The sequence below is a fragment of the Empidonax traillii genome, unplaced genomic scaffold (genome assembly GCF_003031625.1).
Source record: "Empidonax traillii isolate 1590-97213 ecotype Southwest subspecies unplaced genomic scaffold, ASM303162v1 scaffold197:size915647, whole genome shotgun sequence".
Lineage (NCBI taxonomy): Eukaryota > Metazoa > Chordata > Aves > Passeriformes > Tyrannidae > Empidonax > Empidonax traillii.
The window spans coordinates 142,915-169,735 of record NW_020955390.1 but is presented as its reverse complement, the minus strand read 5'-3'; the positions used below and the strand labels follow the sequence as shown (position 1 = coordinate 169,735).

The 26,821-nt window shown below is 36.3% G+C and overlaps 1 protein-coding gene across 5 annotated transcripts in view; it reads right to left on the bottom strand.

Annotated features, from left to right (window-relative positions):
- ASAP2 (ArfGAP with SH3 domain, ankyrin repeat and PH domain 2) overlaps positions 1–26,821 on the bottom strand; it is an 83,443-nt gene that overhangs the window by 6,130 nt on the left and 50,492 nt on the right. The window contains exons 10-26 of one of the 5 annotated variants that reach the window (XM_027886922.1): positions 25,139–25,147; positions 21,518–21,621; positions 21,334–21,403; positions 16,189–16,276; positions 14,321–14,369; positions 14,046–14,212; positions 12,338–12,471; positions 11,504–11,598; positions 9,621–9,810; positions 9,108–9,193; positions 8,797–8,912; positions 8,273–8,340; positions 7,646–7,759; positions 5,331–5,586; positions 2,725–2,886; positions 1,710–1,878; positions 260–327 (exon numbers count right to left, since the gene is read on the bottom strand). In XM_027886922.1, coding sequence (XP_027742723.1) covers positions 260–327; positions 1,710–1,878; positions 2,725–2,886; positions 5,331–5,586; positions 7,646–7,759; positions 8,273–8,340; positions 8,797–8,912; positions 9,108–9,193; positions 9,621–9,810; positions 11,504–11,598; positions 12,338–12,471; positions 14,046–14,212; positions 14,321–14,369; positions 16,189–16,276; positions 21,334–21,403; positions 21,518–21,621; positions 25,139–25,147 — 1,945 coding nt within the window. Of the gene's footprint in view, positions 1–259; positions 328–1,709; positions 1,879–2,460; positions 2,571–2,724; positions 2,887–5,330; positions 5,587–7,645; positions 7,760–8,272; positions 8,341–8,796; positions 8,913–9,107; positions 9,194–9,620; positions 9,811–11,503; positions 11,599–12,337; positions 12,472–14,045; positions 14,213–14,320; positions 14,370–16,188; positions 16,277–21,333; positions 21,404–21,517; positions 21,622–25,138; positions 25,148–26,821 lie in introns of those variants that run through there. The other 4 variants (XR_003571558.1, XM_027886919.1, XM_027886918.1 and 1 more) reach the window with 4 other exon arrangements.

Genomic DNA, 26,821 nt, shown 5'->3' with positions numbered 1-26,821 from the left:
AACCTCAACCTCTGTCATTCTGCCTATTACATGGCCCCATTTACATTAATTGGCCCATAATTCTGTTCATGAAGAACTTGTGTATCAAGAACTTGTGTAGGCATCAGGGCCTACACATCAAGAAAAATGTTGTACTGACTGTATTTAAATGTGTAAGGTAAATTAAAAAAAGAAACCCACACCACAAACCCACGCTCTCCCTTAGATTGTTATAATGATAGCTTAATTGCAATAGAACTAATTTCTAAACCACAATTACCAGATTGTTGTAGAGACCCAGGTCCTCTGGTCTGCCCTTTGTTAGTTAAGCCAGATGACTTCTCAGTCCTGTGCAGAAAGTGAGAAATTGATCCACTTCAGAAACAAACAAGAACTTGAAATGCAGCAATACAGAGTACTTTCCAAATTTTAGAAGTCTTGGCATGTCTTCAGTATATTCTGGTGACAGCTATTTTGCTTTTAAAATTATTACTTTTTTTCCTGTACTTTGATTATGCCAATTGAAAGTTGCACTTAATTCAAAAAAGGGAGAAGAATAATATAGGTGCAATTGATGCAATTTGTGTCTTTTCCCAGGTTCTGAAGTTCCTTTCACTGTTTTTTTTTAGTTGTTTTTTTGTTAAAATTATGCATCCATATTAGACTAGGCATTATAGCAAGCCTCAACAAGTTGTGTCTTCCTTTTACTTAGTATGGTATATGCAATACAAGAGCTAGAAAAGGAACTTAAAGGCCAAAGATTGCTTACGTCTTTCAGTCCCATTTTGTGAATGAAACATTATTTCTTCCAAACTTTTCTCAAAGGTCCTACTTTCTAGACTTCTCATTGCCTTATTGATCTCCCCTGGTTTCCCCTCACTATTCTGTATCTTTACTTTGCTGCAATGCCCTAAACTGAACTCAGCAGTCCCACTGAGGCACTACTGAAGTTGAGCCAATAGGGAGGATCAATTCCTATCGTTTTCAGGCTATAGTAAAACAATACCATTTTAACTCTTCCACAACAGCACAAGTTGTCTGACTTGCTTTTATTTATGATTCACCAAGTCCTTACAGATCCTTCTTCTAAAGACTTCTGCTTACCCATACTCTACTGCTCTCCATGCTTTGTTTCCGTAGTTGATTGTTTTTAATTACTAAGTGTTGCTTACTGAATGATTCCCCCTCTTCTCCCTTGACTACCACTGCAGTTTGTCAAGGATGCTTTGGATACGATCCTGTTTTCCAGTGCACTTGTCTCTCCTAACTTAGTTTTCTGCAAATTTAAAAATTATTTTTTCTGTTCCATGTCTCTCTACTCCTCTACTTTCACTCTACAAGTGAAAAGATTGAAAGGAATTGAACTTACATAAAGCATGTGAGCAATAAATGGCACAATCAGATATTAGATCCCATTATCTCTTCTTTGTTATTAGATGAGAATTAGGACTCAATTATTCTTTGTGACTTGTTATTTCCATCACAGCTAAGCATTCTGGAGATATTCTGCAAGTCACACAATCTTAAATCACTAGGCTGTCTTGTTTTTACTATAGAAGTCCTTGTCATCTGTTTCCTTAGTGTCTGCCTTCTATTCATTCCCATACTCTAGAACACATCACTGGCAGAAGTGTGTGTGCTTTATAGGTTACTTGTATGCTACATATCATACAATTGGTAAGTTGCTAATAATGATGAAGTATATTAAATACTAAAATGACATCAGTTACCCAGGAATAGGCTTTTTTTGAGAGATTCTACTCGGAGGTTGTGGGGGCAGTGGTGGTGGGGTTGGCTTATTTTGTGGAGGAGCTGGTTGCTGTTTTGATTGCTGGTTCAGAGCTTCTATAATGCTGGCTGTCTTTGCCACTGGAGGTGGTGGTGCTGGAGAAAGTACATCTACAGAGGAAAGTTAGACAACAAAATGGAATTAAACTTCTATTTACCATTTTATTTCTCGTTTCGTTTCTTGGGTTCTCATCATAGGTTCTCCCTGTTCCAGGACTTAACCCCATCTAAGAAAAATGCTTTACTACCTGCAATCAATACCTTTAACTCCACTGGAAGGAGGACCTCTTTGGAAAGAGGATTACCTTTTGTTACAAGAACTTAAATTCATTCATCAATAAAGTACAAGCAAAGAAAATTCTTACCAAAGTCAGTCATATTCTTGAAAACTCTAGATCAGAATATATTTAATAAAGTGCTAATATTATTTGCTCAGTCAAGACCTTCAGTTTTTGTTTTATGGAAAAGTAACTGAATGAATAATATCAGAGAAATTTAGAGGAACATCTTTTCTTAAAATCCTGTTATGATTAACAACTAACTTCACATTAGATTTAGCAATTAATTAAAATTTTTACTGAAACCACCACAACAGCAGCTGGCAATGCATTAAAACAAATTTTGCACTCCAATGGTCTGCAAGAATCAAGCACAACATGGAGACACAGCCCCACGCCTACATGTAACACTCACCTTTACAACTATTGAGAAATGCAGCACTGAAACTACAAAATGATGAGTTCTTTAGATCTAGTAATAGATGGTATTTCCTGCTGACCCTGCACTACACCATACAGTCCTCACTGGAACATCAGAGAAGACAGTTTGTTACTGGATGGGAATGACAGGCCAAAGCTACAGTCACCAAAAGAGGAAGTATGAATTGTGGAAATGGAAAAATAAGCCAACTATGATTAGATACAGCAGAAGGCAAAACAGGGGAAAGTGGAAACATACTTGTAGATGTTACACGCAATGGCGGCACAGGGGGATGAATAGCTGGTGGATCAGATGAAGACCTCTGCCTGCTTATACTTTCCACTCCTAAAGAATTTGTCTTCCACATTGCATTAGATGAAGAAATTGTCTGAATACCACTGCCAAGTACTGAAGGCTGAACTAAAAAGAGAGGAAAATACTGTATTATTATTATTGCTTACCCTAAGCACAAAGTGTTAATATTCACACCCGTGCTTTTAGAAATAGTGCAGCCAGACCACTACATTCAGCAATAGGAACCACTGCATCCTGCTGGGAAGCCAGAGCAGAAATCAGTCTGGTGTAAAAATTACTCAGCAAGACTTCAACCAGAAACTTCTAGTATTTTACCTAAATGTAATTTGTCTCCAGTCATTACTTTAGAATACGTTAACACTTTTAAAAAGCTGAAGTTTCTCAACAAGAAGACACAAGGCAAGTCTTGCTATCTTTTTTAATCCCTGACTGATATCTATAATTTTCTCAGGTACTGCAAGAAAAGGACCTCGCACTCCAAGGGTGTTAGTGCACATTGCTCACTCGAAGTGACACATCAATTTTGACTTGGAAACAACGTAAAACTGCAATTCTGAATTTCACCCAAGCAAGAAGCTATAGTAACTAGTCACGAAACAGTTACAAAGTATGACTTCTTCAGGGCCTTCTTAATGACAGTATTCTTAGGCTGAAGAGCTGCCTCCTCATTTCATAAAAATGCACTACAGGTTTTCTTCATAAGGCCAATATTTTGCACATATTATGCCACTTCTCCCTGTTCTGCACATGAGCATCATATTAAGAAAAGATGAAACAGAGTAAGGTATGAATAAATATTAGGTTGCAGGGAAAAGCATAAAAGGCTCAGAAGACTTGGAGATCTGCCTAAAGCTATGAGGATAAAGGAGTAATAATACACCATAACATCAACAACATCAGCAATCGACAACAAGCTAGGATTGATGATACTATTATAGCTTTTAACTAAGAATATAAATTAATAGGCTAATACATTGCTAGAGTAAAGAATATGAGTTAATAACCTAAGGCAGGCAGCATGTCTTCCTGGCATGAGCTGTATTATAGCGGTGCCAAGAAGTCTGGGGTTGGGAATGAAATTAAAATGACACTCTTTGAAAAGTGCCATTTAATCAAGGGCAAACAGTGGGTAAAATAGCATGGTTGGCCATGATTAAAATAATATCAAAGGGTAAAAGTCTTTTTAACTATTCAATTGTATTACTAATTCAGAGATAGACTCTAACAGTTAACATAGTGTTCATTTAACAGCTCCTTCTGTCAATTTTCCTGTTTGGTGGGGGAAACATTCCTTTCCATCAAAAAAAACAACTTTATTGAGATATTAAGTTTAGAGTTCATGTGAAAATTCTAGAGGAAAGGAATCCCACCCTGGTTAAGTTTTATATGCTACTTAACTTCCCCCAGTCTCATGCTACTCTTTTAAAGTAACCCAAAACCATGCTGTTCTATTGTTCTCAGTTTTTCTACTCCCAAAACAATATATTTTAACCCAACTCTTATGCTGAAGTCATTTCTGTGAGAGCAGTAACTGAATTTTCATATTACACAGATGATCAATCTGCCATCTTAGACACAATCACTGGTGTGTGGAGACTTGCATTCTGACTTCTGCACAGTGCTCCCAAAGGCAGAAGCCCATGTGTGCCTGGAACATTCCCTGATCATATCTCCTCTTATGGATTCTGATTTACAGCACCATAGAAAACCATGTGTTTAACAATAATTTTTCTTTAATTGAACATTACATAAATTTAGCATCCAGGAAAGCTAGTGGATTAATAAAGGTACTAAAACAATGGAACACCGAACATGACCTGTACAAAGAGGACCTACACAGATTTCACTGTGCTTTTTTACTATGGTCAAACAGATTACATACGAAGATAAGAATGAAATTCACAGCATCAGCTCTAATGGCAGATTTTGCAAGCACATAACCTTTCTGAATCAGGACAAGACATGTACATTTTACAGTCTTCTAATGATCTGGGTATAACCAGTAACTGGTAGTTATATTTTCAGTCACCCAGTTAGGGTTGTCTCCACATCATGACACTTTTATTTTTATTTCAACAACCTTGAAGAATATATTAAGAGAAGACTTTGCAATGTTATAATCTCGTGTTCTGCATACATTCTCCATTCTTCGATGTCTTAAACAAATTTTCACAGCAGACAAATGCTATTGAAATTGTATCTTTCAACTGAATCCTGACAACAACATCTTCAAGTATGAAAAAACAAAATATAACAAGAAAATTGTTGAACTAAACTAATTGCAAGTCTCCTTTTAATAAATAGTTTAACTCTAGTGAGATTATTTGGGTATTGTTTTCTCAAACACTGTTGTGTACTTTCTTATAAAAATCACTCAGAAGAGGTTGTGCAAATCCACTTCAAGCGTATAAAATGAAGTCATCAGTAAACCATTCCAATACTTACCTGTGCTAAACAACCGTAAAAGAAAACCTAAAAATATAAATTTTTTTTTAAAAAGTTACAACCCCATTCCTCTAATATACAATGGTATTTTCTGGTGTTAGTACCTTTGCCAATATTCCTTGGAGGTAGAGGAGGTGCACTACTTGTAACAGGTACTGCAGGCTGACCGGGAGGTGGACTGCCACTAAGTATTGCTCCATATGTTTCATTCTGTAATATACTTGGCATGAACCCTCTTTGCTTATCCTTAGCAATGTTGGCTGCATCTCTTGCCAAGGATGCTACATTAGGCTGAAGTTGGTTTGACCCAAGTTGGTAGAAGCTGACAGGCCTGTCCTCTCTCCGATTGGGACTGGGTTGCTTAAACACAATAACAAAAGTATTCATAATTACCACATTAGTTGTACTCATTTTATTTATTAGTCCATCAAAAGTTATTAGTTTCTATAAAGAAAAAATGGCTTCTAAAATGCATTTTTGTTGATTTTAATATGTAATCTAAAACCTACATTCTGTCCTCTTAAAGACAAAGTAACTCTGCACATGAACAAAAAAGATTAAATGTGAATTGCATTTCAAAACAATTAATATATTCTCATTTCTCCTCTAGTATACTCCTGTAGGATACTACTGTATCCTTATATACACAGGACTATACCTCTATGGATAATCAATATTGATAATCAGATCGGATCAAGATTCTCTGCATCAAAATGCCAGGCAATATTTTCAAAAGTGAATAAATACCCAAAGATCCTAAGCCTCATTTGAAATTCAGCAGTGCTAAATCCCAAACAGATGATCATGATCTCAAAACCCAGACTCAACTGCACCCAGTAGCTCAGCCTAAGACAAATTAGGAGCAAAAAGTTCTCATGAGCTCTCTTTAGCTCATTTGTGTTGCTGGACAAGTTCAGGAGATTACTTCAACTGGCAGCTTGGATGGAACATTGCTCATCCCATGTACATTACCAAATGAGATCTAATTAGTTGTCTTTGAGATTTACAGCAATCATCTGCACTTAGCATTATTCTTCCTGTTTCAAGAGCAAGCATAGTAATTATCGCTATCAAATCATAATTAAAATAGCTGGAGTTATAAATTCATGTGGCTACTACAGGAATGGGCTGTAACAATCCACAGCCCAGAGAACATAAATGTGCTTTCAGAAATAGTACTAGATAAACACATCGCTGTCATACTGTCTGTATGAAATTTAAATAACCATTTATAGTAATAGCATTTAGACAGAACAGATTTACACCAGGAGTATCACTAACAAGCAATCAATTTTCCTCTGAATATATTGAATGCTTATTTTGGATTGATCATGTAGGGCCTTTAGATGTGCTATAGCACAGCTTTATAGTTCACAGATTTACCAGAATGCTGTATGTGACAGCCAGACACATTAATCTCTACCCTTACTTTGGCTTAGCAGCCTCACTCACTAGCTGACACTCTCCATTCCCTGACCTCTCCACTGTCCTGTCCTTGTTTAAGCCCACACTTCTGCTTTCTAAAACAGTAGAAAATTCTGGTTTTGAATTGTTGATTCAGCTTTTCATTGGCTCACCAAACTGAAGCAGTTCAATACAGGGACAAATGTGTGTCAGAATGGAGGCAAAGCTAAGGAAGGACCAGGCACCCAGGCTGTGCAAGAGCAGCAGAAACCAGTTGAATTGTCTTAACCTTTTAGGTTAGACTCTCTTTTATATTAAATACTCCGGACTAAAAGAACTTAAATTTCAGATAGGACCTTTTCTGACAAAGATTAGAAAATCTATTCAATTGCTTTACCAGCAAGACAAGCCCAACAGCTTCACAATTATTAACAAAACTCTAATGGAATCCAAAGCAACAGTAGTATTCACCCATGCATTCAATGTAGTCACAGACACTGGTCTGTGATTAATAGTCCTTAATCTCCTTTCAGAAGTCCCTGCAGTATAAACCTATTAATAATAGGCAGTGAAATAGGAGCTTCATTACTTTAGCCTCACTGCTGAGTAGCAGATACCTTCCTATATCAGGTGGAGCTCAGGACTCAGAAAGAGGACACTCAATTGCAGAAGGCAACTGGCAACAATGAAGGAAGTGAACGAGAAGAACAGATCAAAAATACGTATTTAGAGCATGCCAGAAAGGGATTTCTAGTTGTAAATTACCACAAATTTTTACAGCTGGAGAAAAAGCGAATCTCTAGAATTTCAAGCTGCTTTATCAAAAGGGTCATCCTTAGTGCTGTTATTTTTTTGAATGGTGATACAATATATAAGAATACATAAATACTGGGATAGAAATACAAAACCTCACGCAGAAGTAAAAAGCGCTATAGTAAAAAGCAACATTATTGAAATAATTATGAACATCAAGCTTACACATGTACGTGTTCAGAAAAATAATGCTGATACAGACCTGCAGCTTTTCATCCACATCGTCATCACTTTCATCCAGATCTTCGTGGAGTAACCGCCACTCATATTCTACATGAACATGAGAATTAAATCTTCCAGACAGTGCTTGAGTAAGCTAAGGAAAAACGAGGTGACTGTTGACACCTATGTTATGTGCAGTACTTATTTTTAAACAGCATATTGAAAAACAAACAAAGCCCACATATAGAAGGAATCTTGATTTCAGTAATGTGGAAAGTTACTGCACTCAGGTAAATTTAAAGAATTAAGCTGTGGTACCAAATATCATACAAATAAATCCAGCCTGTCCACATCCCTCTGCAGAGCCTTCTTACCCTCCAGCAGATTAACACTCACTCAACTTGGTGTCATCTGAAAACTTACTCAGGGAATCTTACTTATGGATCTCTGACTTATAGCTCAAATAGAATCATCCCCTGGCCCCAAGAATTTTAGCATTTCTGATGCATTTAAAGAGAAATATAGCTTTCTTCCTAAAAGCCCATAACTATTTCTAGCATACCACTATTGTGTTTGAATATATTAACTGATCATTCAATTGTAAACTGTTAAATGTTCAGACATGATTTTGCTTATAAATGCAGACAGGGAAAGACACAATACTCACCAACTCTTCACAGTGAGTATGTTTTAAACGTTTAGCTATATCTAGTGGCGTCTCTCCTGCTTCATTTGCTACATTACAGCAAGAAAAGAAATATATGATGAGCAGTGTCATTATTAACATGTCCATTACTAAAGACAAGATACATAGTGAAGTACTAGATCAACCCACTAAAACTCATCTCTTTCCTTCATAGGTAGGTTCAACTCTTATCAATCCTCTGCTCACGACAAGCAGTAGTAATTCAATATGCTATATATAAATATAAATGACAGCCATGAAATGGCAGTATATATCTAGACATAAAAGACAGCAATTAAAAAACTAAATCTGTTTAAAAATAAGTGTAATGTATAAGTTAATTTTAAATTTGAACTAAACAGTGAATATTGATTCTTCTTATAATGAAGATTACGTTTACAGAATTATGATAAACAACTGAGGAGAAGACGCACTTATTCTGACTTCACTGTTTCTTATCTGAAGCAGTGACAAATAGGAAATCGAAGTACACATTACCCTTTTACCTATTTCAATAGAAGCCTTCCCTCTCAGCAGCAGTTTGAGGCACTCAACATTGTCTGTTAGACAGCAGTAATGCAGGGCTGTGCTACCTTTACAGGTTTGCTTATCTAGATTGCCACTATTGGAGAACAAGAAAGAAGAAGAAAGCAGATTAAACTTAAGTTTCCTACTCTATATGATTAAATTGCTCTCATTTGAAGATTTTCAAAGAATAAAATTACATTTGCAAATACGGTTTTAGTGTTTGTATTCATTTAGCATTTGTATTACTTGACACAAAAGCCAAGTCAATATATAGTTTCCATACACTCACCTGTTCTGCACTAAAAAGTCAACTATATGAAGTGATGTTCGATCAACTGAACGAACAGCAAGGTGCAGTGCTGTTTCATCTTGCTCCTAAGAATGAAATGAAAAAACACATTTATTTCCTCTGATCTACAGAGAAGCAGAAATTCTATTAAGACATAAATTAGATCAATTAAAACGCGTCATTTCAAAATATTCAGACACTTTACCATTAAAAACACCTGTGAACACTTATGTGTCCCTTTCGTATCTTTAAAGCAAACAAACAAATGGGTTGAAAACTAACAGATTATTGAATGATTTTATGTTTAGCATTTTAATGCATTTAAAACTCAATAGTATTTGGAACCAATTTTAGTTTAAACTATTTAGTATCATCTGTTGTTATTGCTAAATGACATCGTTAAAAGGACAAGCATTTAGAACAGCGTTTCAAACGTTATTTTCAAATAACTTTTAATTAATGAATGCATATTGCACTTTTAACAATTTGACTAATAAAATTTACAATACTTACATGGCCATTGGCCAGTGGGATTTTTTCTGTGAGATCCACGCCGTCAGCATATACTTGAACTAAACCAAAAATGTCTCTTGATTTGACTGCTTCACAAAGAGCATGCAATTTAGCTGCATTGTCAGCGTGCTTCTTCCTTGCATATTTTCTCTCAATATACTTGGCAGTAATATAATCTTTTCTTGCATTCCTGAAATTGAATATGATTTACTTCTATAACTTTCATCAGAAGATACACATTAGCATTTCCATAAATACATGCAAGTCATTTGAAAGAAGATCTGGGAAAGACTAGTTCTCATTCATTATGATAATTTTCTTTTTAAATATGCATGTAACCATGCAGCCTCATATTTCAAGTATGAAATGTAGTTACAGAGGATGAATCAAATATCCAGTACAAAGACAGACCACAAATTTTCCCCTCCAAACTCTGGTGCGTAGCTGAGGTAAAGACTACCCAGCTCTACGTACAGAAGATACATCAGAGCTTCATAATGCTGGTTTTATGTTGCCTTGCAGGTTTATGTTTACCTGAGTTGTACTCCTGTGCACATGCTGGAAAGAGATGGAAGGCATGGGACACAAAAAAATTTATCTTATACCTCTGCACAGACTATCCAGGCCTTGAATTTGAATTCCCAGTAGTGAAAGTACATCCTTTAAAGCAACTTTTCACAATAGCCATAAAGGGAGGATGTAGTGGAGCTTTTAGTTGCATTTCTAAAAAAGGTGAAAACTTAGCACATCTGAATCCACAAGAGTTATCACTTTTGCTGTTGATGCCTAATAACACATATCTGCTCTTCTTCCCATCACAGCAGGACAGGAGCTTACATGCCTCCCAAAGGCATAACTCCTTACCAGCTCTTGGGATGGACACAACATTGCACAGAAGACATTTAACAAAGTCATATCTTATCACCTACATACTATGCAACAGGCAAAAAGAAAAAACCTAACAAATAATAACAAATTGAATCAAGGGATAGCTCTTGTTCATAAAGCATTTGATAGTACTCCTTTGCAGTTTTTAAAGTGTCTTCAGATTCTCATTTCAATAAAAAAGCCCCAAATTTTAGATGTAGAGGTATCAAAATACATGATTTTTTAAATAAAATTTTTTAGAAGTGGTCTTATTATATTGTTTTACCAGTCAGTAAAATTATCAGTAGTTTTTAATTATTAATATTAATAATCTGCACTATTATTGATAGCAGTAATTGAAAATTATTTAAACTGCATTGTTTAACACTGGTTCTGTCAGAATGCTTGAAGTCCACATAATGTGAAATCAGCTTCATCCAAAGCCAATTTTTCTGGGTTTGTTTCTGCATTGTTTACTAGCTCTTTTATGATGGAGTCGTATCCAGCCAAGCAGGCAGCTGTCCTTGCTGTATCTCTGCCATCGCTGTTCAGTGTTTTCGAGGAATTCAGTGAAATGTTCTGCCTTTATTCCACATGATTACAGACTTCAGTCCTAGGTGTAGTTCCTGAACACTACGTGTTCAGTATCTTAAAGGTAAATGTGCAACTTACTACGTGTTTAAATAGGACAAAATTATTGCCTAATTTTTTTTAATCCCTATCCTTGTGTGTCTTTGAAGTTCCCAATAAGTCATGGGTAATTTGTTTCTGTCCCACAAGCCATGATTCAGAGAGTTGGTAAAATAATCCTTACTATTAGGGAAGGTAAGTCAGACAAAGCTCAATAAAACAGACATGCAAAGCATCAGAAAAAAGATTTCCTCCTTGGCTATAAGACTATAAATACGACACTACACATCTTCCATGGCCTGCCAGTCCAAACCATAACGGCACAACCCCTTAGCAATATTAAATTAAATGTCTACCTTTCTCAAAGGTAGTGGCTCTTTACTTACATATCACTGCTTGGGTTAGGTTTGACCGTCTCATCGACTGGCAGACAGAACTCCATAATTTCATTAAACCCAGCATTACCAATATTCTTTGCAAGCTGTAAAAAAAAGTAAATCCGCAGCTCACTTAATAAACATGCTCAGTTACTGTCAACACACACATTAGCACACCAAGGGGAGGACAAGGGAAAATGAGAGTTGGGATCTCTTATTTCTGATTCCTTGTTCTGCTACTATGTCAGTGATAATGAGCAGATTAGGTACCTTTTTGGATGTTAATTTTCAGTTAGGTTTAGCACATGAACAAGTAACTGCAGAATAATCCATCAAGACACCAGTTCATATGATAAATGCAAATACTTCGTGCTGGGTAAGAACACACATATGAACTGTCACACAGAGCAGCTGATAAGTGGTAACTTCTTTGTGTAGCAAAGCTGAATACATTTTCTTCCTTTGGGGATTAAAGTTTTCTTCTAAAAATAACACTAAATAATTAATGGGATAAGTATTTGCAAGTCCTTCAATTTTTAATCTTAGGCACATTTATATGTCAAACAGCTGTGTTCTTACAAGGAGCAACCAAGGGTAAAAAGACCTGAAAACACAAAAAATATGAAGCCTCTACTAATTTGAATTCTAAGATAAGGAAAAGTTTACTGTAGGACACTATGTTCCAGGAGGTTCCATTAAATTTGCATTAAGCTTTCTTAAATTATATTTATCCAGAGGTAACTTTCAGGATTGGAACAACATATTGTTAAAGTGCTAAAAATATACTTGTGTTAGAAGTATTTTACAGTACTATTTTTAAGTTAATAAAAGCAATTTGCTTACCAAAAGTTCAGATGTTCCCAGCACATCTAATGTAAGTGATTGCATCCTGGAATAGTGAACACCGAGTTCTCTATGGATTCCTGAGCATTCAATGCAAGTTAGAATTCCTAAATTTGTTGAAAGCCAGGTAGGATCTGAAAAACAAAACACCCACAGAATTAAAATTCATTCAGACAATTATTTCATTCTAGAAAATGTAGCAAACAGAAGTGAAATAGTTTTGAGATTGGACAGACCATATTATCAAACTGTAGAACCACTGCCTGGGGCGGGCGGGCGTTGTGTGTATTCCCCTGGGCCTGAGGGCCTGATTAAACGACCTGCTCTTTTTGTCTTATCTTATACACTAAACTGGCCTGGAGTTTCTTCTGCATGATCTCCTTAAGTTACAGTTTGGCTTGCTTACAGTTTTGAACTTACTATTAAGTAAAATAAGGTTTTTGCACATTAATTATATATTTTTTAATTTACGTCTTCACGTTTACTTTACTGGGAAACAAAAACAATGGGTTTTTTTAATGATAAAAGAAGTGAAGATTAAAATATTTATTTTATTTTTGTGAAGGACGGTGCTCTCCAAGGGAGCTACTCAACCAGTCCAGTTTGTCATTCTTCACACAACCTTTCAGCAACTGCATTTTTCTACCAATATAAGTGTCACATTCTCAACTGGCAGTACCGGTGCAATTTAAGCTGAAATAACAATGGGTTGTTGTTAGGGTTGGCGGGGGTTTTTTTGTACTTCAAATACAGAGTTCAGACTAAGTGAAGCAGAAGTGATTCTGAAGTACACATACAGCACACACTACAGTGGATTCTAACTCAACTATTTCAAAGATACTAAGGCTCATCCCTTTCCTTTTGTAACCCTTGCTTGTCTTTTCTCCCAGTATTTTGAATTTTATTATAACATTCCCTCATCTTCCAGACAAATAATTAATTTCTGAAGTTTCAGACAGCTTAGTAACTTATTTATTTGATAAAGGTTTGGTAGTTGTTATTTAGATTCTTCTCCTTTTAAGAGAGCAGGATTGACTCTTCCCATAGTCTTATCCAATATCTATTGCTGGAAGTAACTATCGATTTACAAAGTGCAGGCAGCATCAGATCTGATGTTTTCAGCTACAGTTCCACATCAAAAAACCCTAAGCCCTGCAGCATCTCTCTAACATAAAAGAACACAGGAAACAGCAGGATTTAAAAAATAAACTAAAGAGGATTAAAGTAGAAATTCATTGATCAACAAAACCAGCACTGCAAACCATGGTCAGTGCAGGTGCATTCTCTTCCAAATGAGCACAGCCTTAGACATATTCCCTGTCTCATTTAGTCACACATTACAAAAAAAAAAAAAAAAAGAAAAGTGTATTGAGAAAATGCTTCGTGTCTCTGATGGCTGCTCAGTTTTACCTAAATCTTATATTATTAAACCATATTTTATGTAAGTTCACTTATTTATGTAACCAAAAGCTACAATTAGCAAAATATATGGGACAAAAATAAGCTTCTTAGTAACTTTTCTCCCCACTGACAATAAGCATATAGCAAATCAATCTTACTAAAGTAGTTCCATTAAACTGTAGCATATTCTACTACATGCATAATTTTTGTGAGATAAGGAGTAAAAGTGAAAGCATAAAACATTAGCTTAAATAGTCTCATGAAACAAAGAATTTTTACCAATTAGAAATATGCTTAATTGAGTCACCTTGTGCTCCACAGTCACAACAAACATCATTTCCAGTCATCCTCTGGACTTCAGATATAATTTCTTTTGTCAGTTCCTGGACAATATTATTTTCTCCTGTGTTATCATCTCCTTTGAATGCATTATTTAAAGCTTCCTCTTTGCTGTTTTGTAGCACAGATGTCCATCTAAAATGGTAGTAATATTTTGCTATTAAATGTTTTGGCACTTCTAAAGTTCAAGGTAAGTCTCAGCAGAACACCAGTATCAAGAATAAAACTAGAGAAGACACTCACATTTGACATTCCTGTTCATCCTCTGCTTGAAAATGGTATGTTCTGTCATCTGCACAATAAATAATTCACATACTGATTAAAAAAAGTTATTGAAAAACTGATTTTGCAGAAATCTCGTCAAAAAATCTAAAATTAATTGATGTATGATTCCTGAGGTCTCTAGTCTCATCACTGCAGTGCTGGCAGACAGAAAGTCAATTTAGCAAGTTTCACTCTTATTACCTACAGTTCATCTATGATTAGACCCACGTTTACACAAGGTGGTTTGTTGCATTTTAAACAGAAGCTTTTTTCTTCACTGCTGTGCTTCTATCGCATAAGCAGCAGGAGAGCACAGAAATTTTTCATGTTCTAGTTATAACCTCAGTAATCACAAGTCTAAAGTTCTGATGAGAGGGAGAGGAGTAAAACAGAGTTCGTATTTGAGTTTATCTGTATATATAAGATAGAAAGATTTAAAGAGTCCAAATGAGCTCTTGAAACCACAGTAAACAAACAAGGCAAAACAGATTTGCCAGACATGAAGTCTAAACTACAACCAGCATAAGCTGCAAGCTGCTTCAATTAAATCAAGCTCACAATTTTAATTTTACTACTACTTTTGTAATTCTAAGCATTGTTATCATACTGTACTACTAAAGAAAAAAGCATAATACATTTTAAGTCTCAGAAGCAAATGATATATGACACGGTTTAATAACTAAGTTGGAGTTAAAATTAGAATTGTAAATGAGAAGAACGGAGGTAAAGCTACTGGCAAAAGGATATTCTAAAATGAAAATCTCTTAAGTTTGAAAAACATTCAGGCAAAAAGGTATTAAAAGATAGCTTCAAACATGGAAAATATTAAGGCAGTGAGTATATAAAAAAGAACAGAAAGGAAAGCGCTACATAAAGAGGTTTGATCTTGCCATGATACAGCAGTTTGCATTTTGTAAAAAAAAAAAAAAAAAGGAATATTTTTAAACTCTACAGTAAAACGAAGAGAAAAACTCATCTGGAGAAGGACAAGAGGCCTGTTGTGCCTTGTCAAGTGTATGATAACGTGACAAGCTGATATTGGGCAAAACATGACATGGTCATCAACAAAGAAGAAAAGTGCAAAAGTAAACAGGGAAGCCCAGTTACTTGTGTAAAAGTGAAGAAACTGAGTATTGCACACATGCATTCTTGTCTATTAACATAAGCAACACAGCTTACATTTACAAATGCAAAACAACTTTATGCACTGATAAGGAACAAATGAGGAATACATTTATATTCTTCTCCCCAAATAATTTGAGATATATATTTCAGCAAAATATCCTAGTGAGAAAACAAAGAAAACATTCTGTTACATAATTTTTGTATCATCCTGTTCTGATCCCAAAATTATTCAGTTTTAGTAGCACATAGACTCCTTATCTCACCTTTTTATCTATAATGAGATCACAAAACCAAAAAATTATTTCATCATTTTCTTCACTGTTACACAGCAACCACCATAATAAAATTGTAAAAAGTTTTAAAAATATCTTTTGATCTTGTGCAAAAATCATAACTTTGCAAGATGATCAGCCGCAACATTTTCAAACTAAAGAGGGATGCCAAGGCAAAAATGGTTACTCTATTGTAAGACAGCATAAAATGATATAAAAAAAAAGGGCTTAAGACAGCTTTTAAAACAAGTGGTTTTCCAAAGACACAGGTACAGTTAGTTGCATTATGCTAAAATAAGTGAAATGGCAAAGTGTCATAGGAAGGGCATTTTATAAAGTGAAGAATTCTACAACTGTGAAAACGTTCAAGGGGATTACTGACACACCTACAGAAATAATGCAATACTCTGCTACGAGCTGCAAGTAGAAAGACCTAAATAACAAACCTACGTGATATGAGGTCAAAACATTTTTTCTCCTCTGGGTTTGTTTTCACTTGGCAGGTTAACAGATTGAGCTTTGCTGGAGGTCGGTTAGCCTATTTGAAGATAAAACATACACATTTTAGTACATTGACACTGACTGAGCCCTGCGGTTTGAAAACACAGAACAACATCCCACTGGCCAAGAAGACTTGACAAAAGGCTTTTTAATTTTTTGATTCATGTTTTCATCTGCATCATGGTTTTTAAACTACTTATCCACTGGTAACTGGACAGACACTAGAATTTTGAAAGGGGAAGGAGGTAAAATCACTTCAATTTGCATTAACAGGTAACACTTATCTGAAGGAATCAGGCACGAAAAAGAGACAAGTTCATCCTACGTTTAATCCCCTAACACTCAGACAATTAGTTTAAAAAAATCAGTTGTTTAGTTTTCGGTAATAGTTTGACTCCTGCTAATGTTTTTGAAGGGTCCTAGGTAATCAGTTTAGAAGGAATGCTCAATTTTTAAATCAGTAAAGGCACACATCGAAGGAAAACTGGAAGTTTGCATAGAGAATTCTTGCAGCAAGAATATGTAAAACTAAACTAAGCTAGCCAATTACTAACTAGTGAGACAAAATGTATTTTATAATGATAGATGTTTTCTAGTCAAATTGTTAGTCAAGTTCCCCTCAGCGATTTCAGTTCCTTTTTTAATACAAAGTGGCAATATTTTACTAAAAGCAAACTGCATAAGCAACCTGCACTTTGAAAAAGACTCATAAAGACTACAAAGACTTTTTTAAATAGCACCTCTGCACTAACCTTTTCTTTCTCTTAACCCACCTGCTCTACAGACCTAGGGTAGGACCTAGAAAGACACGTTTGTAAACTTGACTTGAGGAATGGTTTGCAATTCCTACAATGGATAACTAGTTTCACTCTTCTTTTAGAATAATTAAATCATGAAAACAGACTTAACTAGTGAGCCTTTGCTCTAGGTAATAATATCTGAAAAATAGTAATTTAAACCATTAGGAAAGTACTATCATAAAGATAGCAATTTTCATAAACACATTATCAAACGAAGCCGAATTAATTTGCAATGAATCATAAGAAACATAGATATTCTCACAATCTCTTCTAAATTTATTGATGAAAACATTTAATTCAAAAAAAGGAGGGACAACAAGTCCAAAGAATAAAGATTCCCTTGAAACAATCTGATAAAACAATGTAGCTGGCCAAAAAAGAACACCACCATTTTATCTGAACAACAGTTTAAAAAAATCAAACCCACAGAGAAACATAAGAAGGGAAACAATTATGTTTTTTTTTTCCTGTTAGAAAAAAAAAAGAATCATGGTGTCCTTGAAAAACAGCAAGATCATGCTTTGCCCAGCATAAGCAGCAGACAAAACAAAATCATGCAAGCTTTGAAACAATAAACCTGCAGGTCACTTGCTGGTCAATGTAAAATGAATTATACCCACGAGAGGTTTCAGAGGCAGCAAGATGACAATTTATTGACAACCACATTGTATTCTCTGCCTAATAAATAGCTTTTCAAATACCAGACATTCCTTTTAGAAGTAAAAGTGCATAGCGATTTAATTATTTAGTTATAAATTACATATAAATATATAATTATATATATTTATATAGAAATATTTATAAATTATTAATTAGACACTGGGCAGCTCGTATATACTTTTCTCAAAGCCTCTTTGAGACTGTAAAAACGCAAGTACATTTAGGTTAAGAGAGAGAATCCCCCTGCCCCAGGACTCTGGATCTGAAGCACATTCGGGACCTAATTAGTTTTCTATAACTTATGAAAGATGAAGCTGTAAATGAATGCATTAAAATACTTCAGAGAGGGCTGCAGGACCAATGCACACAGAACCTGTCTCTCTGGACAAGGGAATGCAGCATTAATAATTCTGTATCAGGATCTGAGAACCCAAAGAAATGGCTGCAACAACCTGGAACACATCCTGGGCCACACATATTCTACACACATATTCTAAAGCTTTTATCTGAGGATCCCCTAACCTGAAATCAGCATTAACGAGGGTATTAAAAACCCTTAGCATGTGGTTGATACCACCTCATTCATGCTTCTACCCTGCAGCAAATAACATATTTCCATCACACGGCAGATGGTGCTTGGGGAGAAGTTGGAGGTAAAGGACAAAGAGAGGTAAGGTTGTACAAATTCTTCAGTCACACTAAGCTACTGTAGGTGGATCTGGACATTTGGCAGGATTACGAGACCTTGGATATAGAAAATGATAACAAATGTGTAACTGCTATTATGCTACTTCTTTGAAACCTCTGAGCTTCATTTTCCTGCTCAAGCCTCTGCTCAGACCACTGCTGAATTTCTGGACACCTTGTTAACAACCATGTTAACAACCCTCAAAAGATGTGCTGCACTTTTCATGCTGTACACAGACCTAAGCATCAACTCACGCTACTTCCTGAAGAAATGGCAACCCCCTATCCAGTAAGACTGACTTCTAATCTGTTCCAGCAACATACAGTAAGTGTAGGAATCAAAAGGTTAGGCATCTGAAACAATACAGGAGCGCCACGATACAGAGCTGATTTTTATAAAAGGTATGAGCTGATGTGTCCACTTAACAGACTGGTTGGTTGATTTCATCATGCATTTTTTCTGGATATCACAGTGATTTAGTTCAGAATAAAAAGATTAAATCTGATTGTTTTGTCTTCAGATTGTCCTGTTAATCATCATAGTAGATTAAACTTTCCAGTAGTAAAGAAAGAAGAACAAAGAAAGATTCCTCAACAGTGAGGCTATCTTATATTCTTTTTTTTTTGCAGACAATCAGCAAATTTCATTTAAGTTCTTTAAACACAAATCAACTTTGAAGAATCTGATGTTTCTGAAATCTGAGTTTCTTCCTTGTGACTTCTTGATCTGAAAAACACTTAGGAATTCCTAATTACATGGTTCAATCTGCTTCTGTCATTGTGTCTTCATCCATGTACATTAAATTGCAATCAGGTAGATGTCAGGAAATTTTTGACAACTAATAATTACACAAAGGACCAGTGTCTGTTTTTCCATCAGCCATTACCTTGCACATTGCTCTATGAATGCTAATTTCTTTGAAGCTTTTAGTTGTCTAAAAGTGTAACTTCTGCAGTGCAGGCAGGTACATTCAGTAGCACAGCTGGGTGACTGACGGAGAACCAACCATATTCTCTCCATCTGTCAGGAGAACACTTGCCAGGCAAGTTTAACTCGGAATACGGCATCTGCAACCGCCTGAAAATAGCTGGTCTAGAAACTAACTGAAAAAATAGTCCCTCATTAAGAGAAGCTACACGACCAAAGAAGAGAAATCCATCAAGAATACTTAGCCTTTAAAGGAAAAGCATTTACAAACTTGTATTTCATAAAGAAAACAAAACAGTCAACTGAATTTCTGAGAGATGGTTCATTTTAATGAACTGCCGGGACAAGAGAACAGGACATCATATTTTAGTGACCAGGAGATATCAACCCTGAGAAAGCTTGGAAATCCATGTTGTTCCTTCAGAATTCTCAGAGGATATTAAAAAAAATCTTAATAAACAGAAATCGCTTCTACTCATTTTATTAATATTCAAAATATTCATTAATTTTTACATAAAACTGCCATCAATACATAAGGGGAAAGTGACCAAATAAGTGAAAATACTTTTTAGGAGTGCATTATAAAACAAGAAGGGACACTTTTAATGTTGTAATATAAAAAAATCAAGACCAAACCTGTGAAACTCCCGTGGTTAAACTCCCATTAAACTATCTATGAACTGATTTCCAGCTACAGCTCCACTGTTTTCAGTGGGAACTTACTGCTTCTAAAAATGTCAGACCATCTGGGAGACAGCTTATAAAAAGAGAAGAAAGCAGTATCTTGATAGACTCAATAACTGCACTCACATGTGAAAGTTTTCAAATTCTGCTCCACAAGTGGATTTCGTAGCCCCTGCCAGCTCTGAGCTGCCCCAGCTACACTCCCACTGGTACCAGCACAGCGTGTCCAGCGCCAAGTGCAATCACAGCACTCGCAGACACCAGAACAGAACACACCAACAGACTCTTCTCTGACTAAAACAACTCATACACATCAAATGACAAGAGGGATAAACTGGTGGACAATTCCAAAGCCATAGTAATGACTCTGCTTTGCAGGGCTGGCTTTACACTCCTCCTTTAACTCCTGGTTATCAATTCTGTAGGCAGCAGCCTGTGCTTAGATGCACAAATGAGAGATTGATTCATCTTTGCTGCCAGGGTCAACTTGTAGTCATAGCAACAAGCACAACAGGATGAAGAACAGAACAGTTCATAACAGGATCAAGAAACAGGACTGTTTATTAGACCAAGAATGGGAAATAGTGACACTGAGTTATTTTTTGCCTTAAGAAAGTTTCTTAAAAGTTTTGAGAAAACAGTATAAAAAGAGAAAAGTTACAAGAAAGCAAAATCAAGTTGAAAGCCAAATGCAAAAGGTCCAAAACATGAAAGTATAAATTTTTATAATTTTAACAAACTTTTAATATTTATACCTAATGTGTTTCAAATATTGGTAGCATTAAAAGAGAGGGACTCTATTTCCTGTCATTCTGGCAGAAGTTGTTTTCAGAGTTGACTTTCACCAACAGCTACTTCTCAGGAGCTACCTAACAGACAACAATATAGCAGCAAATCTGGGGGAGAGAAGAGAGTCAGCATACTCAGTTTATTTTGCAAATCTCCTCTCCGTTTATATTGCAAATATAAAAAGTTGTTTAACTCCTATCTTAAAGATGGCTTAATGCCCAACCACATCTTTGAAAAAAAAAAAAAAAAAAAAAGAAGTTTGAATTTGTATTTTTAGATATACTGGTAAAGTATGAACACTTACATGTGCTGAGTCACTAAAAAAGCCCTTTTTTCCCATTAATAGTCATAAGCATTAGAATAGCTGTATTTTTAGATACTGTGTATGTCTTGATGTTTTACTGAAAAGTTGTCTTAAAAAAATAGTATCCCTCATATTCAAAACACTGCACCAGGAATCTAGCTAATTCCAAATTACAAATATAGACCAGCGAATCTTTTCGTATTAGCAACCATGTACATAAAATACTGTAAACAAATACTTACTGTACCATGGGAAATTGTAAGAAAACCATTTTTAACTGAGCACTTCCTTTTCTGCCATACTTTTCTGATTCTAGTTTAAAGGGGGAAAAGAAAAAAGGTAACTCAGTTTCAAATGTATTTTGTATGACATTGCTTCAGTTCTTAGGACCTAATGTTTTTTCCAGCAGACTCCAGCAGTACTTACCCATCACTTTTCTTATACAGACTGCCATTCCGTTCAGTGCCATGTTCCTTGTTTCCCTGAGGCTGGTGTAAACTGTAAGCTGTACTCTGGCGAATCTGAGAATCCTGAAATAATCAACAGCAATTTGTAATGCATTCCACACTTTCAACCAAACTAACCCCCCATTAATGAGTTTCAGAGCTTTTCCTTCCTGCTCTAATCCAACAGGCCAAATGAAGCCTATTTTTCCTCCTCAGTGAGAAAGAACAAGATCCGTTTCTTTTTTCAGAGGGCACAAAAACCATTTGAGGAGTAGCCATTATCAGCAACTGCCAAAATCCTTTCACTTGCTTTATTTAGATTTACTGTTGGCCTTAATATATTGGGGTTTTAGCTCAAAACTTAATTAAGCAGTGGGTTTTCCAGCTCATGCAAACACTATGGGCTACAAACATTAGAGATTATTTTTACCTGCCATTGCTAGTCTACCCTTCCACTGTAAAAAAGAGAATTATATACATCAATCTGAAGAAGTGATTTTCCTTGTGGAAATTGAGTCAAGTTATTGTCCGAAAAGCACAAGAGACCTCCTGGTAACATAGTTCAGGAGTCATATAGAAAAACTGAAAAAATCATTTCCAGAAGAAGAATGATTTAAAGCAAAGTATCTCAAACAAAGTAGGATTCTGGCACTGGAAGAGACAAGGATTAAGTAAACCCTTCTCACTGCTCTCAGAACTACCCAGAAGCAGGACCCACTGCTGCAATAGTCCACCTTCTTAAAAAATAAGGACCTGAAAATGAGGAATCTGACGTGTCATGCTATATTGGCAGCAGTAACATGACAGGATGGACTTTTAAATGCCTACAATAACAATGACTATTACTTGTAATTGTTTTTTTCTATTATCACTGCTATATGGACATAATTACATTTCTGTTACATGAGGCAGATAATACAAGTATAGCAAGGGAAAAACCCACAGAGCAGCTCACTTACAAGACTATGAGCTATTCTAAACATGATGGTAAGGACAGACTGCCACCTACACCCCTGTTCAGAGCACTGAGGACTCCACACCTCCAGGCTGCAGGATTTCAGGTTCATCCTGAACACAGCGCTGGAGTTCAGGGGTCCTGAGAACCACGAGCTGAGCTCCACGCAGGCTGCAACACTCCTTGGTGCTCCTTCTCAGCAGAAGCAATCTGTGCCCACTTCCCTGACTCTCAGCTAGCAATCTAGGAAGCTGTATTAGGTAGCTACAACATGCATCTGAGGCTTTTAAAGGCACTAGAAAACCACTACTTAAATGTTTGTGCCTGACAAAGCAGGCCTTCTGATTTAAACCAGTCTGTTTATCGTTCCTCTCCAGTTTGTTTACACAGAATTATTTGATTTTGCACTCTGTCTACACAACAGAGAGCCAGAGCAACATTTATAAAAAATTCCTGTCTCTCATTAAGAAGCCCTGCACGTGTACAATTACTGACTTCTGAAGAAAATCTGATCTGACACCGCCAGTTGTGCCCTACCAGTGCCTTGCTCTCTGCCTCCCATTAGTCAGTAAAGGAACTCCATTTCCGAGAAGATTAGGGGCCTTACAGGAAATTAATTTCAGTTCTCCCCATCCTCAATTATGTAAAGATTTCAGGTGACCTCCAAAACCTGCTCACAGCACCACTGCCATTACTAAAGTCTGAGCTGCTCTTTTTTGTGCATTATTTTCTGCCGCATTTCAGCTCCCTCCCTTCAGCTGTTTACCCTCAGCTGCTGTGTTTGGCCAAACTGGCAAACCAATAATACAAGCTTCCTGCCTTACTTCAGCAGGAGAGGAAGCTGCTGTAGCTGACGTGTATTTCCACGCATTCATTACTATGAACAGTGTCTTAAAAAAATTTAATACTATTTCATGGAAAGAACCTAAAGACAAACATATTTGCCATTTTAAATCGCCAGTTCAGGTCATGTCGAGATCAATAATGTCCAAGGTGATTGCCAGATGATGGTTTTCCACAGCTCTCTGACAAGAAGCGCATGATTTTGTCTATCTCCTAACAGACAGGATGCCACCCCACAAATCACCATCACAAGTAACATCCTTCCAGACAATTTCAGCATGCCTTTTCCATATGCAGGCTCTTCAAAGGATCTTCCCTTATTTCTGGTTGGCATATTGCACAGACCAGAGATACAAACCACAGATAACAGGGTCAGACTCAATGGCCTCATCGGAGGACCAGCAATAATGCACATTACCTATGGGAAGAAATGAATCACCACAGGATAGAGGACATACCTAGCACAGAGCACTGTCGTTTTAAATATCTCTGAACATAATAGGATCAGAACAGACTGAGGTACACGAGCCTAAGAAACTGAACTTTGACCATTTTATCAGCTTCAAAATGCAGATAGGCATAAAAAAAAGGTGACTCATTTAATTGCAGTATGTTTTTAGTGAACCACTTCCCTTACCATAAAGAGATTTAAAGTTATTTCTTCCAAAGTTATAAAGACAGACTGACTTCAAGCTGAACACCATAGCTATAAATTAAATAAATCTGAAAACAGTATTCTCTAAAGATGGTCTGTGACTACTGGTATTCTAAAATCCTCTTTATCAGCCCCACTATGTGAACACAACAGAACTGTCCAATACAAGGTGCTTCACTTACACACCACAAATTCTGGCTAGCCATTCCACAACTCCCATGGAGCAGGATTTTTAGACTGTTCAGATCACTCCAGTGTGTAAAGCTGCCAAAAAAAGTCCTTACAGTTCTTCCGGAGCCTGAACTTCTCTGGCATTTGCAGGATGTTTCAGAGATCCATCCCTTACCTATTACAGCCCCAGAGAGCCTCTAAAAGACATATCTACCAGAACTCCCTGCAGGCAGCCTCTCCTACAGCACAGCTATGGCAATTTTCGTCAGGAAACACAAAGTTTGTCGTATTTTACAGAGGCCTTAATAGATTACAGGTCCTACCAAAGAAGCAGAAGCAAATCTAAACACTACAGTCACAGGAGGAGGCCTCACCCAAGGTCATGGAAACAAGAACAGTTTAGGCAGTACAGGTGACTCCAAAACTTGCAGGACCTCCATAGTTTGAAAACTCAAAGTTTAAAAATTAAAAATTATGAAGGTGTACACAAAATGACGTTTCAAAAAGAAGTTTCAATACAAATCAGGTTTGAGGAAGTTCTGTGCAGGAGGAAACTACATACACAGGCACAACAAAAGAAAGGTCACTATGAGTGCTTGTGTGTTTTTTTAAACACAACAGAAACAATATTTGTCAACATTCCATCATTTCTTACATGAAGTCCATTTTAAGTAAAAATACATGAATCTTCAAAATCTTGCAAGAACATCAAATCAAGTAACTGGATTCAATTTTCCAAAAGAAAGTGTCACAGAAATCACCAATTTGTCTTATAACAATTTTTTTTTTTCCCCCAAGAACAATCTGGTAACTTTTTTCTTTTTTTTCTTTTTGGTACAAAAACCCAAACCAAAGTGGAGAAAGAACAAACCAGTCTTTTCATGCCAACAGACAAGAGCTCAGAGGAAAAATCCAGTTTCTTGAAATCTCAGTGGAAATCATGCCAACTATTTTCATTAAAACATGGTAACACTTACTCTCCTAGACTTCGGTCACAAAATGTAAATGCATTTCAGGAAGGAAAAAGAAATCAGTTATAGTAAAGGAAATTACAGTGCAACAAGAATAATATTAGTGGGTTGTACAGTAAATTATACCACAGTTCTTTGGCATCCCACTGATTAACTGACATTTTCAAAAAAACTTTAAAAATAATTATACTCCTCGTGCTCTGCAGGTAAGCATCTATATCTAGATTTGCAGAATTAATAAATAATAGCTATAGCACAAAGCACTTTTTATGCTTGCATTTTTAGATGTCACAAACCCAGCAGAAATAATAAATTTATGTGTATTATTAATTTATGAGTTTATGAACAGATGTGTACTCATCACATCTTCCATATACATTTAATATCAGTATCACTGATAAAGAGGTAAACATAGAGAAGCAACATTTGCAGCAACCACGACACCCAACTGCTTCTGGTATCTCTCTTGAGCAACGACTCAGTTAAAATAAGAAGCCTGCTAACACACCCCAAACAGCAGTGACTCCTTATTGAGAGTGGGCAATCAATGGTGAACCCAAAGCAGTCACCATTTCCATGAGGATCACTGGTTTCTAATTCTGTAGAGCTCCAATGTGGAAGTTTTTGGCAAATCAGTGAGCCCTGAATGCCAGGCAGAATCTAAGAAAGGGCCTGCAGACTGTATGGAACTTCGTACACAATGGTCATGATCACAAACGTCACAAGGTAACAAACAGCATCTCAAAGTGAAGAGCATTCAAGGCTGTTCCAAATGCCTGTCAGCAGGTCACAGAATCACATGGCTTTGGGTTGGAAGGGACCTTTAAAGATCATCCAGTCCAACTGTGGGCAGGGACATCTTTCACTTGTTTACATTGCTCACCCACATCATCTGTCACCAGCAAAAGCCAGGAGTCACCGTAACTTTTATGGGAAGATCAAAGCAAGACCGGAAAACATCAAGGAAGTCTGAGCTCTACAGACTAAACTATTTCATCATGATCCCTCTCAGAAAGAGAATCTGAAAAGAGGGAGGGGGCTCATTCATCACTTTTCATGGCCTAGCAGCCAAACAAAGGAAGCTGGCTGGTATTTATTTCTACAAAGAAGCACTAGCAATCTGAAACAAAAGTAGACCTAATATTTAGGATTACAGTATACAAAAGATGCCTACTTCCAGATCAGAGTCTGCAAATGAAACTACTCCAGAGCTCATTGAATCTAACAGCAATCATAATCAAAACTCAAAAAATACTTTCTTGTTGGATTGCCAGACTGACCCAGCCCTTGCACATTTGAACCCTGGCATCTTGCAGCAGAGTAGCAAACTTGACTGTTACTTTTGCAGATGATGACAGAGGTGGTTTGGGATTTGAAGTTCAGTTTTACATAATCTTTATACAGTTTGGAATAGTATTGAGAGATAAGGTTCCACGAATAGGGTCTCCTTAACACTGCCAAAGTTCTTTCATTCTCACTTTGAGCAACAGTGCACCATCTAAATTATTTTGCAATACTGGCAACACAAAGAAATTACTTTTCAGTAAGTCTCATACTTTTGGTGGTAATTAATTTAAAAATTTTTGTCAGAAACTTCGATATCAACATCAAAACAAAGATGAAGGAATAAAAGAAATTAAGATGGCTGATAAAAGTTAAAACAACAGTTATGAATACTAACATTACATT